Source organism: Belonocnema kinseyi, chromosome 9 (assembly GCF_010883055.1).
Source record: "Belonocnema kinseyi isolate 2016_QV_RU_SX_M_011 chromosome 9, B_treatae_v1, whole genome shotgun sequence".
Lineage (NCBI taxonomy): Eukaryota > Metazoa > Arthropoda > Insecta > Hymenoptera > Cynipidae > Belonocnema > Belonocnema kinseyi.
In genome coordinates this window covers 106,214,877-106,232,141 of record NC_046665.1, presented here as the reverse complement: position 1 = coordinate 106,232,141, position 17,265 = coordinate 106,214,877, and the positions used below count along the sequence as shown (strand labels likewise).

Genomic DNA, 17,265 nt, shown 5'->3' with positions numbered 1-17,265 from the left:
GCTAGACTAAACATCGTCAAATTCTCGCCACTCGGCTCTTATCTTTCTCGCGCCTAGCTCGAGCCGCACACTATGCCCAATTCTATGAATCAGCATGTGCGATGCAAAATAAAATTACAATTTTTCAACTGTTATGCATAACCATCCAGATCAATCGTTTAAACTATCATTTACACATCGTTAGAATTACAAAATCGTTCAGTTTACTCGCGCGAGAATTCTTTGTTTAACTTACCCTGCAAATCCATACCTGTAATGTTAGTTTCTACAGGTGCACTCAGTTCGCCCTTATTTTCCATATCCTTTTCGTTTTTCTTGTCCATCCTAGATCAGGAAATTCCACCTCTGTGTATCACGGCGATGAGATGTATTTTTCCACAGGTGTACAAGAAGCCGTCAAACTATATGGTTGAAGTTTTTCAGCGTAATTAGTTTTTTTTCACTATTTCACTATTTACACAAAATCACCGGCGCAGTGGAAGCGTGCTGGGCACATAACCTGAGAGAGGTATGCACAGGGTGATAATAATTTGACACTTGTTTCTTTGATCTTTAGTTCTTTATTCGTTAATCAAAGACAGCACTTTTTCGCAACGCTTGAATCCGCATAACTAACTAGTACGACCGCGAAAGCCGGCAGAGGCCTGTATCGATGGAGGGGAGTGAATAGACAGGAGAGAGAGAAAAATCCCCACACTTACATACAAGTACGTAGGCGCACACATTCTAACAGTAACATTATTATTATATACGTAATAATATAAGTATTACATGTAAAGTATAGATTGAAAACTTCCTAAAAGCAATAAAATTGTTATTCTTATTTCTCTGTTTTTATTTCTTGAATGAAAATCTACTAGTAATGTATTAGAATATCTTATTATAATATTGGAACATTCGTGGGACATTTTACTATAGTATTGGGATATCCTGTGGATATTCAGTTAGAATATCGTCAGGACATTCTGTCACGATATTCTCCGGAGCGGAAATCTCAATATCCCTGGGATATGCCACGGATATTTTGGGACATTTATAGGACATTTTTCAGGATTTTTGTTGAAAAATAATTTTTTGGTTAAGGATTCATATTTTTAATAGAAAATTCATTTGGTTAGTTGAAATTCTTCGAAACCTCTTTTAATCAAAATTAAAACAACTTCTCAGTATTAAGAAGCAAAATTTCTTTCTCCGATCGATCCAAATAGTTAACTTAATATGAACAAATGTTAAATTTTTTTCAGTCTTACGATCAAGTTTGAAATAAAAAGACAAGGAATAATCCAAGTCAATAATTTAATCAAAATATAAAAATTCTTTCACATTTTGCGACGTTTCGAGCTCAATCTGTCGATCATCCTAAGGCAAATTATACCTTAAATACAATTTTTAAAACATCAACAATTGTCGTTCGATGAAAAAAAAGTGAGATATCATTTCCGAAACACATAATTTCTTAAATTGGGACAACTTCAAAGTCTCTTTTAATTTTTTGACGTTTTTCCAATTAAAAAAATTATGCGTTTCGGAAATGACATCAAGCCGTCTCACTTTTTTCATCGAACCACAATTTTTGATGTTTTAAAAATTGTATATAAGGTATAATTTGCCTGAGGATGACCGACAGATTGAGGTCGAAACGTCGCAAATCGTGAAAGAATTTTTATATTTTGATTAAATTATTGACTCGGATTATTCCTTGTCTTTTTATTTCAAACTTGATCGTAAGACCGAAAAAAAATTGAACAAATGTTCATATTAAGTGAAACCTCTTTTTTTGGTTCAAAATAAGTTTTTCGGCGGAAGATGTAGCTATTCCATTTTCGCTTGAAAATTGACTTTTTAAATTGAAAATTTACCACTTGGGAAAAAGTTGAGCCATTTTGTTCAAAATTTAATTTTTTTATTCGAAGGTTCATATTTGTTTGCTTGAAAATGTAACTATATATTTGAAAATTTTTCTTTTTTTTGTTTAAAAATAATTAAAAATGAAACTATGTATAAAAATTAACTTTTATGTTGAAAGTTCAGAATTCTGGTTAGCAAATTCAACAATTTGGATGCACTTTTTTTCTTGCTTGACTGAAATTTTTGGATAAAAAATTCATCTTTTTTTTTAGTTGAAAATTCAATTATTCGTTAAAGGTTGAATTTAAAAGTAATCTTTTATGGTAGAAAAGTCAGTCTGTTTGATCTAAAATTCAACTGCTTTGTTGAAAAATCATTTTTATTGTACAAAAGTAATTCATCTGTTAAGGTTGAAAATTAAATTGCTTTTGTTGAAAATTCGTCTTTTTGGTAGAAAATTTGTCTTCTTGGTTAAAAAAACGTCTTATTTGGTTAAAAGTTGATCTACTTTGTTAACAATTAATTTCCTCGGTTGCAGATTCCTCATTTTAGTTGAATATTCATCTCTTTGGTTGAAAATTCAACTATTTAGTGGGAAAAAATTACAGAAAATGTATCTTTTTGGTAGAGATCTAATCTTCTTGGTAGAAAACTCATCGTTTTAGTTAAAAGTTCATCTTTGTAGGTTCAAAATTTAACTGTTTTTGGTCAATGTTAAATATTATTTATTGTTTTAAAGTTCGGCTATTTAAATGAAAATTTATTCTTGTAGGTACAAAATTTAAATATTTGGTTCAAAATTCCACTATTCTGTTGAAATTTTAAGCATTTTGTTAAACACTCATCCTCTTTGGTATAAAATTCATCTTTTTTAAAAAATTTGTCTATTTGGATAAAAAAATTCGTCTATTTGGATTAAAATATCATCTTTCTTTTTTAAGAATTTAAGTGTCGCCTACAAAATGTAAATATTTTGTTGAAAATGCAACTATTTTCGGTTGAAGTTTAATACTTTTTGTTTCAGAGTTTGACCCTTTTGTTAGAAAATTCTACAATTCGATAAAAATTTCTACTATTTTTCTAAAAATTAAACAATTTGGTAAAAAGTCGTATTTGTCGGTCATAAATTTAACGTTTTTGTTGAAAATTCGTCCCTTATAGAAGAAAAGTAATCTTTTTGATAGAAATAAAAACAATTTTTAATTTTCTTGAAATTGTATTAATTCTTTCATACACGATTATTTGTTAAAAATGTCCTTAGAAAAAAATGCTGGTGTTTGAATATGAATGATCAGGGGAAATGAAAAATTTATCAGGAAACAATCAGGGAAATGTCATGACATTTTGCGGCCACCTTGTGATTGAATTCTAAAATTATAATCCTGAGTGATTATTTATTAAATATTTGACAATACATTTGAAAAAAACAGAAACTTAAACCGTTTAAAAAAATCAAATACTCTAGAAAGTCAATTTGTGAAACATAATTGCATAAGAGAAGTTAAAATAGAAGAAATATGTTTATAAATTTTAATAGGTAATGTTTGTATCTCATGCTAATATTAATTCAAAAGAAAAATTAAATTTGAAGTTAATTATTAAGGAAAAATTAACATTTGTTAATCTTTAATATTTCTGAGAAACTACTGTCTTGAGTATTTGTTTGTTTAAAAAGGTTTTTTAAGGAGCATAATTGTTTTTAATCCCTCTGGTGCAGTTTTGTTGCACACTTTGACTGGTTTAAGTTTATATTTGTTTAAATGTACTTTTAAATATTTAATGAAGAATCACTTATTTTTTTATGATAAATTTTTCATTTTCCCTGATCGTTAGTATTCAGGCACCAGCATTTTTTTCTTGTGACATTTTTAACAAAGAATCTCACATAAACGGAATTCACAATTTCAAATCAAAATTACACTCAGAGAAAAAGTTTTCTTGAAAATAGCATAGTCTTTTTGTCTGTTATGGTTTAAAAGAGGATATTTCTCTTAGTGTAAACACTTGAAATTTTTTTTTCTTTCGACCGAAAGAAATGATTTTTCTACGATTAGAGACGAATGTTCAACAAAACAACAAAAATGATTTGTTAACAGAACGGTCGAACTCTGGAACAAAAAATATTAAACTTCAACCAAAAATAGTTGCATTCTCAACAATATAATTGATTTTTTTAGATGACAGTTGAATTTTCAACAAATATGAACTTTCAACTGAAAACGACGATATTTCTGTCTGAATAGACGAACATTTAATAATACAGCCGAATTTTCAAAGAAAAAAGATTAAATTTCAACCATAAATAGTTTCATTTTCAAAAAAATATTTAAACTTTGTAGAAGGTATTTAAATTTTCAGAAAAGAAAAATTAAATTTCAATCCAAATGGACGCATTTTTTTCTTATCAAAATAGACAAATGTTTAAAAAAGTTGAATTTTTGCACAGAAAGGATGAGGATTTAGCGAAATATACTTGAAATTTCAACACAATATTGAAATTTGTAACCAAATACGTGAATGTTCTACCTACAAGTATAAATTTTCAACAAAATAGTCGAATTTTAAAACAAAAAATAATATTAAACTTCAACCAAAAACTCTACTAATAAAATTAATTTTCTGTAATTTTTTCCACAAAATAGATGAATTTTCAACCAAACAGATGAATATTCAAAGAAAATGATGAATCTGCAACCGAGGAAATTAATTTTTAACAAATTAGATTAACTTTTAACCAAATAAGATTATTTTTCAACCAAGAAGACGAATTTTCTACAAAACATTAGAAGTTTCAACCCACAAATATTAATTTTCGACCAAAAAGACTAATTTTCAACAAAATAATTAAACTTTCAACCGAAGAGATAAATTACTTTTTTATCATAAGAGATGACTTTTAACTTCAACCTTAAACACCCAATTCAATTTTCAACAAAACAGGATGAACTTTCTTTCTAAAAATGTAAAAGTAAACTTTTCATTACAAAAATAATTTTCAACAAAAATAAGTAAATTTTTAAACAAAATGATGAATCTTCAAGAAATAAAGGTTTATCATTGAAGAAAGAAAAAACGCAGATCCAAATTATTAAATTTTCAAGCCAAAAGAAAAATTTTGTGTAAAACAGTTGAAATTGCTAACCAGAATTATGAACTTTCAACATAAAAGTTAATTTTCAAACATACAGCTTCATTTTTAATAAAAAAGAGTACATTTAAACTATGAAGATTATTTTTTTGTTACCTAAAAGTCGAATTTTTGTTACTAAACAAAGCCTTCTCTAAAAGAAAGCAAAACATCAATTGTCAACCAAAAATTTCAGAGTTAGATATACTCGTACAGTTTTAACCATACAAAAAAATGTCAATTAAATAGTTATATTTTCAAAAAAAAACAAATATGAACCTTCAACTAAAAAAAATTAAATTTTGAACAAAGTGACTCAACTTTTTCCCAAGAAGTTAAATTTTCAATTTAAAAAATCAATTTTTAACCGAAAATGAAATAGTTACATCTTCAGTAAAAAAAACTTATTTTCCATCAAGAAAAGGAGTTTTCAACAAATTTCAACCAATCTAATGAATTTCCATTTAAAATTATGATTCCTTAACCAAAAGTGATTTTTCGAAAAAGTGTTTCAAACAAGTGATGAAATTTTTAACCAAGTAACTGAATTCTTAAGGAAAACTGCAATAGCGGATATCTCAAACAAAAAGGATTTTAATTTTAAATAAAAAAGTTGAATTTGACCAAAAAAGACGAAATTAAAAAAAACAGTTTAATCCTCATAGATTAATTTTCAACCAAATAATTCCAATTATAACCGAAAAAGATTAAATTTCTACCAAATGGATGGATTTCTAGACCAAAAACACAAATTTTTAACGAAATAGTTGAATTTTCACCAAAACAATGGGATTTTCATTAAAAAACGATGACTTTTGAATAAAATCGTTCAATTTCCATCCAAATAATAAAATATTAAACAAAAAACATAATCGTCAGGAGAAAGGAACTGCAAAAGGAATGAGATGGAAATAGACGAATAAGGCAAGTAAATTACTAACAAGAATTTTACATCAGGGTGGCTGCAAAAGTTCATTTTCATAATTCCCTCATTTTTCTGTAATGAAATTTTCATTTTTCCTAACCATTATTATTCAAAGATCAGAATTTTAATCTTATAAAATTTGCATTATGGAATCTTTTATAAACGGAATAAAACAATTTCAAGTTAGGGTTTGATTATTTCAAATTTATTATCGTTGACTGTTATTTAAAATGTCTCTTAATTCCTGACATTTTCAAGATTTGTTTCAAAATCCCTGAATTTTCTTGACCAAGAAAATTCCCTGACTTTTCCCTCATTTCCAGGTTTTCCTTGACCTACGGCCACACTGAACCATTATGAGATTATAAAAAGTAAAACTGCAATCTATGTAATTTCAATCTATTTTCTCTATTATATGTTTAGGGATCAAAGCCGTCCAGTAGTTCAATTTTAGGTAGAAAGGAGATATTTTTTCGAAAAGATGGATGAAAAAGGAACTTTAAATATTATTAAACACTTTTTGTATCATTTGAGTATCACGTGAGTATTTAACGTAAGTCCCACCTAACAATGATGTCTTTTCTTTGGCAAGTTTTGTAGTCATTTTTTTGTTAAATTGTTTTTAGTTTGAAATTTCAGCATTCTGCCTCAAATTTTTTTCCTTGTCTAAAAAATCTTTTTTGGTTGAAAAATCTTCTTCTTTGGATGAATTCAAATGTTTTCAACTTAAAATTATACTCTTTTTAGTTAATAATTACTGCTTTTGGGTAGAAGATTTAACGTTTTTTGTAGAGAATTCTTCTATCCGGTTGAATAATAATTTTTAGCTGAATATTTAATTTATTTCTAGAAAATTCGACTTTATGGCTTGAAACTTTTACATTTGGGCTGGAAAATTAACTACTATGAGGAAAAGTCGTGTTTTTTGAATAAATTCAATTTTTAAATTCCAAATTAGAATATTTTTTATTGAATTAATAACTATAATAATTTTCCATAAATATTCGTCTTTTTTGGTAAACAAGTCATTTTCTTGGTTGAAACTTCACCTTTTGTTTCTCTTTTTAAAAAATATTAACCGTGATCCTTATGAAAATAGCATACTATGATGCATTTTCAACAAAACACTGGTGTTTTTAAGCTAATAGGTCGATCTTTTGAGAACAAATTTGACTTTTGAACCAGGTAAAATGCATTTTTACAACAAAAAAAAGTTCATTTTTACCAATAAGCATGAATTTTCATCCAAACAGTTGAATTTCCATCCAAATAATTGAATTTTCAACCTAAAAAGATGAAGTCTTAATACAAAACGACGAATGTTTATTAAAATAGTTGAATTTTCTAACAATTCGTATCCAATTCGATAGTGTGTCATCTGGTCTAATTATAATCCTCAAAAATGATTCGAAAAATTGTAAAAAAATTGGTAAGAAGAGAAAAATTAGGTCAAAATTCTCGATTCTAGGTGCTTTTTTCTCGAATTTAATAGAGAAAAAAAGGGGAAAAGGGAAAAAAGAGACCGACTGTGATCCTTGCAATTTGAACATTTCGAAACACCTTCCTTATTTTTCAGTCTTCTCTGCTAAGCTGCGAGTAAAATGCGCTGATTCCAGCACAGAAAGCGACAGCAGTCCCCATCGAAAGAGTCGTCGACACCTTGACCCGGACCTCTACTATGAGGAGCGTTGGATTGAGCGGAGAACTCGTCGCAGAAAAGGAAGTCTCAGAAGACTAGCTCGCCAGGATAGTCGAAGTTTTAGCGAAGAGGAACTTCGACTTTCCAAAAGCCACGCAAAAAAGGACCAGCAGAGAAGAGCACTCAGTGAATCAGCCAGATACAACGATGAGGAGAGTGAAGACGAGGAGGAAGCATCATCCAGGAAGAAAAAGGGCAGAAGACATTTAAAAAGAAGCAAACACGAATACAGTGAATCCTGGACTGAATCCGAAAGTTTAGATGACGAAGTTCTCAAATCAAGCAGAAAAAGCAAAGAGGATCTTTCCAGTAGATCTGTAAAGAAAAAAAATCATGAAAATGATCCGGGAGATGCTCCCAGCCTCAGTGATGATAGTCTCGAAGTTGTGATAGTGAAGCAGTCAATTGAGAAGAAATCAGAGAAGGTTGTTTCTGGTAAGAGATCAAAGACACCAAAGGAAAGTTTTGAAGACACGAAGGTGATTAAATCATGTAGAAAAAGTTCCCGAAAGCCGAAGGCGAAATCGAAGGAGCAGCCTGAGATAAGGAAGAAGAAATCTGTTGAGATTGATGAAGCGAGTGTTAGGGAGACGAAAAATTCTCTTGAGAAGGGAAAATTACGGGAAGAGAAGGATGTTGATGATAGTACGAGTCAAGATACAATTGAAAGAGTAACTGTCACTGCGATGGTTCATAAGGATCAGGCTCCGGATACTCCGAAGGTAAAGGAAGATCTAGAGGAAAAGAGCAAAACTGATCGGATTTTGGAAGAGGCTGATGAGATGCAAAAAGAGTTGGTAGAAATGGCAACGGATATAAAAACAGTTGATTCAAAAAAAGAAGATGCAGAAAAGAAAGAAACTTTAGAAAAGAAAGACACTGTCGAAAATAAAGACACTTTAGAAAAAGAAGATAACTTAGAAAAAGAAGCTAATGATAAAGATGAAGGAAAAGACAGTTCTGAAAAAGGATCTGAGGAAATAAGTCATTCCGAAACTGATTCTAAAACATCTCCTGAATCTCAAGATTCTAAAGATGACAAGAACAGCAATCTTGATAATACAAGTAAAGAAGAATCTTCAGAGAAGAAAGATCACAAATCAAAAGATGAAGTTCATTTAAAAGCTGAAGATTCTGAAACAAAAGGGATACATGAAGAATCCAGTAAAGAAGAAAGCACTTTAAAAAAGGAATCTAGTATAGAAGATGAAGCAATCACGAAATCTGAGACTCAGAGGCGACCTTCTAAAAAATCGACAAAGAAATCTGATCGAGATGAATCGGAAGGAAAAAAGGAAAAGAAGAAAGATTCTATAAAGGATAAAGCAGAATCAAGAAAAGATGCTAGAAAACGTTTTGATGCAGGAAAAGAAACCCCAGATCAATCTTCACAGTCCCCAACCAAAGGAGAGGGAAATTTCTATAAGGAAAATATACAATCTTCAACAGAAAGATCTTCAAAAGACCAACCGGATGTTGATTCTGCGAGAGGGAAATCAGAGGATGCTTCTTCTTGTCCAGAATCTCCAGATTCTACAAAGGAGCCCGAAAACCCGGAAACAAAAAGTAAGATTAAAACCAAATAAATAAATTAAATCGTTTGAATTAAATTACTACGGATTGTAATTTTAATTTTTACGATCCAGATAAATATCCGTGAATAATACGTTTAAAATTTTACAGGCGTGGAGTCAGAAAAGGGCAGGTCAAAAAAGGATCAGGAAAATCGTGTTACTATCGGGGCTTCGGAGAGCTTTCGATTCATAGACGAAAGTTCTTCGAGTTCCCCAAGGTCTTCCAAATTGGCAGAGCGATCACGGCCCTCGACTGCTAAATCCAAAAAGTCTCCTTTGAAATCTGGCGTAAAGAAGACTACATTTTTTGATGAGACCTCTGAAGATCGAAATTCTGAGGATCAAAGTGCGATTGTAGCTGTTTTCGAAAATCCAGCGTGGGAAGAGGAGGAAGAAGAAATTGATAAGGAGATTAGAAAAGCGATTGGCGAGGATGGACAACAGGATACTGAGTTGGATGATGATGACGGGGTTGGAATTATGAGGGTTTTGCCTAGCACTAGTGAAGAAGAGACTCCGAGGAATTTGGGATTGGTAATTCCCAAGAGACCCGATACTGATTCGCTTCATCAGGTGAGAAATAAATTCATTTTCAAAAATAATCAATTCTGAAGATTTTAATCGATTTTTGATCAATTGTTATTAGTTTGGAATTGAGAATTTAGAAGATAAAGATTTTAGAAGATAAAGATTTTAGAAGACAAAGATTTTAGAACCTTCAGAGAAATTATTTCTATTAGACAAATGGTTGAGACCTTTCTTTGATGTGAGTGCAAATTTATTAACCTTTATACAGGCTAATGAGATGCTAAAATGCAAGTCATGCATGTAAATAGTCCTTGACTGAAATCTAAATTAGAAATATTCAAATCCTTCATCTGGTTATATCTTCAATATACAGGGTGATTTTTTTAACTTAAAACTTTTAATTCATAACATTTTTTCATACATTGCCCATTTTTTGAGATATTTGAAAGTTTCAAGTTAAAAAAAATCACCCTGTAGATAGAGGGTGAGAGTTAAGTTTTCAAAAAAAAGTCGAATGTTTTGAAATAAATTTTTATTTTCAAACAGACAAGATGAATTTTCAACCAAATAGTTGAATTTTCAACTTACAAAGATGATTTTTTAGCCACATGGTCGAATTTTCAATAAAAAAGATTAAACCTCAATCAAATACAGTTACTTTTTCGATCAAATAGTTGAATTTTCAAATCAAAAAATGAATTTTCTATCAAATGAGTCAAAAGCTGAAGTTTCAAACGAATAGTTAAAGTTCCAATGAAAAAAGAATAATTTTTTATGAAAAAAAAGAATAATTTTCAAACAAACAGTTGCGTTTACAGACAAATAGTTGAAATTCCTATAAAAAGAATAATTTTTTATGAAAAAAAGAATAATTTTCAATAAAAAAGTTGCGTTTGCAGACAAATAGTTGAAATTCCAATAAAAAGAAATGAATATTCAACAAAAATGTTTATTCATCAACCTATAAGGATTAATAATTAAACCAAAAAATTAATTTTCAACAAAAAATTCCAGGAAGAAATTTTTTTCACTCAAGTAAAAACAACGAATAAAGTGTTCAATTTTTAATCCAAAAATACGAATTTTCTATATAAAAGTTTAATTTTCACTCGGAAGCTATGGATTTTCAACAAAAAGTTCATTTTTATCCAAAAAGTTGCATTGACAACCAAATATTTGAACTTTCAAGCAACAGAAACTAATTTTGTTTAAAAAAAAGTTGAATATTTACGCAAATAGTTGAATTTAAAAAAAAAGTTTTGCAATTAAGAGAGAAAAAAATTGAACCAAATTTTTTGATTCTCAACACAAAAAAACGTATTTTCCACACAACAGTTGAATGTTCAACCTGAAAATATGAATTATTAACAAAAATGTTCATCCTCAACCAAACCTTTGAATTTTTAACAAAATAGTTCAATGGTAAACTAAAACTGGTTAATTTTTAACAAAAACAGCCCAATCCTCCACCAAATAATTGGAATTTTCAACTAAAACAGATTAAATTTCAAACAAAAAATGAAATAGTTAAATTTAAAGTATAAAAAATCAAATTTCAACTCAATAAGAAGAATTCTGAACAAAACAGTTAAATTTTCAACCAAAGAGATGAATCTTTAACTAAAAAAATTAATGTTTAACAAAGAGGTTCAACTTTTAACATAAAGATGAATTCTCGAAAAAAAAGGTAATAGTCAATACTACAACAAAAAAATCAAATTTTAAATGAATAACAAATGAATAAAATAGTTTTTAAACAAACAGTTTCATTTTTAACGAAAAGAAATTAATTTTTCAAACAAAAAGACAAATTTGCAACTCAGAAGAAATTTTGAGTCAAGAAAGAACCAAACAAGATGAAATTTCATTTTAGAGAAAAATTAATTTTAAAATCAAGAAGACTATTTTTCAACAAATAAAGATTTTGTAGCCATGAAAAAAAATAAAGCTCACCTAAATCGCTCAACCTTCAAGGCAAAGGATGAATTTTCTGTATAAAAATTGAATTTTCAACAAGAAAATATGAATTTGCAGTACAAAAATTAATTTTCAATCAAAAAAGAATGATTTCTTACAAAGTGGTTCAACAAAAATTTAAAAAAAAAATAGTTTCATCTTCAAGTAAAACAGATTTATTTTTCAACACATAGTTGCATTTTTATCCAAGAAAAATTAAATTTTTACAAAAACTCTAAAACACATTAATTTCTAAATCAAAAGGACACATTTTCAACAACAACAAAAAAGTTGAATTTTCATTAAAAAAAGATTTCAGCTGTCTTTTCCCAAAATAAAAATTTTAAAGAACATGTAAATTTTTCACGAAATAATCAACAAAAATTTTGAATTTTCAACCAAACAGTTGCATTTTTATCCAAGAAAGATGAAATATCTATTAAAATAGATGAATTTTCAAATTAAAAAGACAATCTTGAAAACAAATTTGTATTTTCAAACCAAAAAGACGAATTTTTAACAAAAAAGTTTAATTTTCTACCAAAAAATGTAACTTTAACAAAATTTTTGGATTTTCAAACGAATAATAAAACTTATAACTACACTGAACAAAATGGTTAGTTGAGCCAACCATTTAGTTAGTAAGATATGGTGCTGCTATTTTATTAGTTGATACTACTATTTTATAAGTTCAAATAACAATTCCGTCAGTTGCAGTGACTATTCAGTTAGTACTAGCAACTAAGTAAATGGTTATCCCAACTAATAAAATAGCAGTACCATATATTACAAACTGAATAGTTGGCCCAACTAACCATGTTTTCAGTGTATAAAAATAACATGCAGGGGCAAATAACTGCAAGCAAAAGAAATATAAATATATAATAACTATATATAATAAATATATATAATAACAAGGCAAATACATACTTTTTAAATTCCCTCATGTTTCCCTGCCCATTAACATTCAAAGACCAGAATCTTAAACTTGAATAAAACAATGTCAATAATAAAATTGAAAAAATTCAAATTTATTCTGCTCGGCAGTTATTTAAAGTTATAGAAATTTTCTGACTTTTCCCTGACCAATAAAATTCCCTGACTTATTTTAAATTGTTGTCGGCTAGATTCCTTTTTTTACTCACCAAGTTTCTTTGACGTCCAAAGTTAAATTCATATTTTCCCCCCACCAGAACAAACCAAAAAAATCTCTCGACCCCCCTTCCACCCCACCATGGAGCTGTTATGCAATTTAAGTACAATCCCCAAGTATTTTAATTTAATATTCTTTTTGCAAATACATAACAAATATTTCGTACATATTTTTTATTTTTCCCCTGCTTCCATTCTCTTTCATCTATTAATTTTAATAATTTAAAAAAGGGAAAATATAAAAATAGGGATAATCTGGCGTATTAAACAGAGAGAAATAGGATTTATGGTCAAAATCAGTCCCAAAACCGATACTAAATCCAAATTTGATTTACGTTGACATATATCAGGAATAAAATCAGAGGTATAAAATCCCCTTTGGTTTTATTTACGTTTGATTATTATTTTCTAACATGAATGTTTTTTTATTTAATTTAAAAGGTTCATAGAAAACCTCAAGTGAGATTGGCAAGATCAGAAAGTCCCATTGAAGAAAGAAAAGGGAGGGTTCGATTAAAACAAAGAAGAGACAGTGGAGGAAGAGATAGTGGAATAGAACCAAGTCCCAGGGTTTCGAGGATTCCTAGACGAAATATAAAACGTTGTCCTAATACCGAAAAACAGCAAACAGTCAATATGGAAAGTGTGACCAGGGACGTTCAAGTCAGCCTTAGACGATATTATCTCGAGAGGAAAATATTTTTTCAATTAATGGATTTAAAGAGACTTCAGATACGACACGGTAAAGCGAACGAGCACGTGTTGGTAAAAAGACAGGTGAGTTTGTTTAAAAAACCGAATCCATGTTCAGGGTTAAAATTCTCTAACGTTTCCGTTCAAAAAAATAGATAAACTTTTAACGAAATAATCGATTTTTCAACAAAAAGATGAGTTTTTAAACTAGAGGATTAATTTTCGACCCAGACGAATAGTTGATTTTCCACCTTAAAAAGATCAATTTTGAACAGAAAATGAAATAATAAAATTTTCAGTTAAAACAATAAACGTTGAAGGAAAAAAGGAATTTTTAATAACAGAGAGAAATTTGTAAGCGAGAGGTGAATCTTAAAAAAAAAATGAATTCTTTTCTGATATTTACACCGAAAAGTATTTTAATTTTTAATCAAAAACAGTTGAACTAAACCAAGGAACACACATTTTCAACAAACTAATTAATTCTCAACCAAGACAGATTGAGTTTTTAGAAACAAGATAATCTTTTAATGAAACAGTTTAAGTTTCAGCAAATAACTATTTCTTGGTCAATAAAGAAACAAAATTTAATCCAAAATGCTTATTTTTTAAGACAAAAAGACAAATATCCTTCAAAGCAGTTTAGTTTTCAACCGTAAAATATGAATTTCAACCAAAAAAATAATAGGCAATATAATTGTTCAATTTTTAAGCAAAACAAAAAAAATTTAACTGAAATGATGAATCTTCAACGAAAATATTGCATTTTTAACCAAATAGTTTAATTTTCGACTAAAAAGATGAAGCTTTCACTAAAAAAGATAAATTTTTCACAAAATACATTAATTTATAAATAGAGATAATAAATTTTCAGCCTTAAACGAAGAAGCTAGATATACAATTAAAAAATTATTTTTCAACGAAAAAAAATATATTTTAAAGTTCTACTTACAACCAAGTAGTTATATTTTTAACCAAAAATAGCGAAGACTGCAATAATTGATATTTTAGGAGAAAACTATTTTTATCTTAAGCCAAAAGCAATTCAATTTATTAACAAAAGACGACTTTTTTAACGAAGAACGATTTCTCAATCAAGGAAGAAACCAAATCTCATACGAAATTCTGAATTTCCAAGAAAAAAAAACAAACAAATATTTTGTCAAAAAGTTCAAGAATTACTTTTTAAACTTTTCCATCAGAGGAGTTTTATTTCAAATTCAACATAGAAAAGGTGAATTTTCACTTAACAAATTAATTTTCATCCAAAAAAAGAATGTTAAAAAAATTGTCAACTTTCAATGGAAATTTTTTTCTAACAAAACATGTAATGGTTGATTTTTCAACGAAAAAATATTTTTATTTAAAGAAAAGTTTAATTCAATAAAAAAGACGAATTTTCAGCCAAATAGTTCAATTTTTCACTAAAAAAGATACATTTTAGGCTCATAATGGAATTGTTATATTTCAAAAAAATGATTGAATATTTTACCAAGATAGTTCAATTTTTCACCCAAAAAGATGAATTTAGAACAAAACAATTGGATTTTCTACCAAAAAAAATTTTTTTAAAATTAATTTTAACTTCAGTTCATCGAAAATTCCCTGTCTATTGCAGGTTTTTCCTGACATTTCCGAATTCCCTGAACTGCAAAAACACTGCATTTTAAATTAAACTATAATTATAATTATAATTGAATTATAAGTTATCATGTGACAAATTGCAATTTATTTATTAAATTTCATTAATAGGTGGAGTCGTTCAACAAAGCTGGAATGACTGGACCAACACTTGGTGTTGTGAAATACGAGAAGCCTTTAACTTTCCGGTTTGTGATTTTAATATTTTTATTGAAGTACACTCAACTCCCGATACAGGAAATGTTTCAGACATGACATGCAGTGGCCTTGATCGCAAAGAGGCAGGGTCACATGTATAATTTTTGTATGATCTCTCTTTTGGCCCCGCGACTCCTCTCATCACGAAACTGTGGTGGCCATCAGTTCCAGGACTTTCGTAAAGCGGGAGTTCTTGTATCGGGAGTCGAGTGTAAAAGTATAATTTCTTGTTTTTATTTTCTCATTCACGGATCAACATTGATTCTAATTTATTTGAAATTTTGTTAAAGGGACTTTGAAAGTTTTCTTTATGATCAACTTAGACGTCTTCAGAAAAGACCAGGGACTCCTGATTGGTGTACAGATGCAAAACATTGCACTCAGAAGACTCATCGATGTCATCATGCCACTAGTGCCTACACTTCAGTTCCAATTTACACTTATCGTAGGTCTCTTTATTCCAGATTTTGAACGAAAATTTCTAGTTGAAAATATATCGATTCGACAAGAACAAAAATTCTTTAGACATATTCCTTTTCAAATCATGCAATGAGGTCTGCATGAGGTTCTCAGAATATTTTCGGCATGAAGGTATGTTATTCTACACTTAAAATAAAGAACATGTGTTTCACCATTTAGCTGAAAAAAATGTTGTACAGGATTGGTGAACTGTTTAAGTTTACCGTACAATTTCATAAAAACTGCCAAAATATTTTTCAAAATTATGTAGTTTTTACCAAATACGCATATTCGGTTGTGTTTTCTTTTATGTGATGAGGAATTCTTAGCTCTATCGAATGATTTAAGAAAAATATTAAAATTTTCAAATTTGAGAAAATAGCAGCGGTTTTTCTGAAAATTTTGAAAATGCATTTTCTCGAAAAGGCCACCTTTACATTTTTTGTGTGGATTTTCCATAATATGGACTACATATTCTCCACGTTTGGCTTTTGATTAACAATTTCTTCCTATTGACAAAAACATTTTTCAGAAAAAATCAAAATTGTTCATTTTTTCAGAAACTACCAAAGAAAGGAGTAAATCTCAAGGAATAAAAGTTGTTCAGAAATGAATTTCCTTTAAAAAAGCATATTTCACTTCTTTAATATATGGCACCAGATCAATTTATATATTTAAAAAAAACCAAACAAAATTTTTTAATTAATTGTACGAGAGGCGATAATGTATCTAGATCGAGATATCCCGTGCGGAAATCGATTTATTTTGCCTTATTTAGAAAGAAGCCCAGATCAGATCCGGCTCAGGACGCCTGATTAATAAATTTATGTAACGGCCCTGTTCTGGTCCGTTTACGGGCCAAATAGACTGCCCTTATTATTAAGTAGGCACCGTACTTATGATAACTTCACGGCCCTGACAGGATACGGATAAGAGCGCCTCTGTTGAAGATCAGGCGTACTGAAAGAGGTCCCAAATTAAAGCACCGGACGCGAACCTTTGTTATACCGTATGTAATGCCTGTCAAGTGCAAATGCGTTCAAATTTAATACTTTTTACAAAAAAACGGATCGCGGAAAAGGGAAAAAAAGATCTGAGTAGAATTCGATTAAAAAAGCCACGAGTTTTTTCAGTTAAAAGAAACTTTTATTATTATAAAAATGCCAAATGTAACATTTTTGAAAATAAAAGAAGAAAAATTATTATCACAATATGATCGTTGATTTGTCATCGTTTCCAGTAATTTTACATGCAATTTTATGAATAGTGAAGAAAATATTGACATACCGAATAATAATGTGAATAATTATTTTCTGTTATTATTTTTCGTAAATACAAATTTAAATTTGCGCGGCTTTGCATGATGTTGTCACAACCCGGGTATCGCGTCCTCTATATATGTCGCGATATTACCGGCCGGACTCGAAAGGTAAACGTGGATCCGTTTAAAAAATTTAAGACCTAT

General features: G+C 29.2%; 1 protein-coding gene across 2 annotated transcripts in view; it reads left to right on the top strand.

The window, feature by feature from the left end:
• Nucleotides 1–17,265, top strand: part of LOC117180817 (inversin) — a 94,559-nt gene that overhangs the window by 65,287 nt on the left and 12,007 nt on the right. For both annotated transcript variants that reach the window (XM_033373337.1, XM_033373338.1), the window contains exons 8-12: nt 7,477–9,165; nt 9,283–9,746; nt 13,251–13,586; nt 15,255–15,331; nt 15,632–15,786. In XM_033373337.1, coding sequence (XP_033229228.1) covers nt 7,477–9,165; nt 9,283–9,746; nt 13,251–13,586; nt 15,255–15,331; nt 15,632–15,786 — 2,721 coding nt within the window. The remainder of the gene's footprint in view (nt 1–7,476; nt 9,166–9,282; nt 9,747–13,250; nt 13,587–15,254; nt 15,332–15,631; nt 15,787–17,265) is intronic.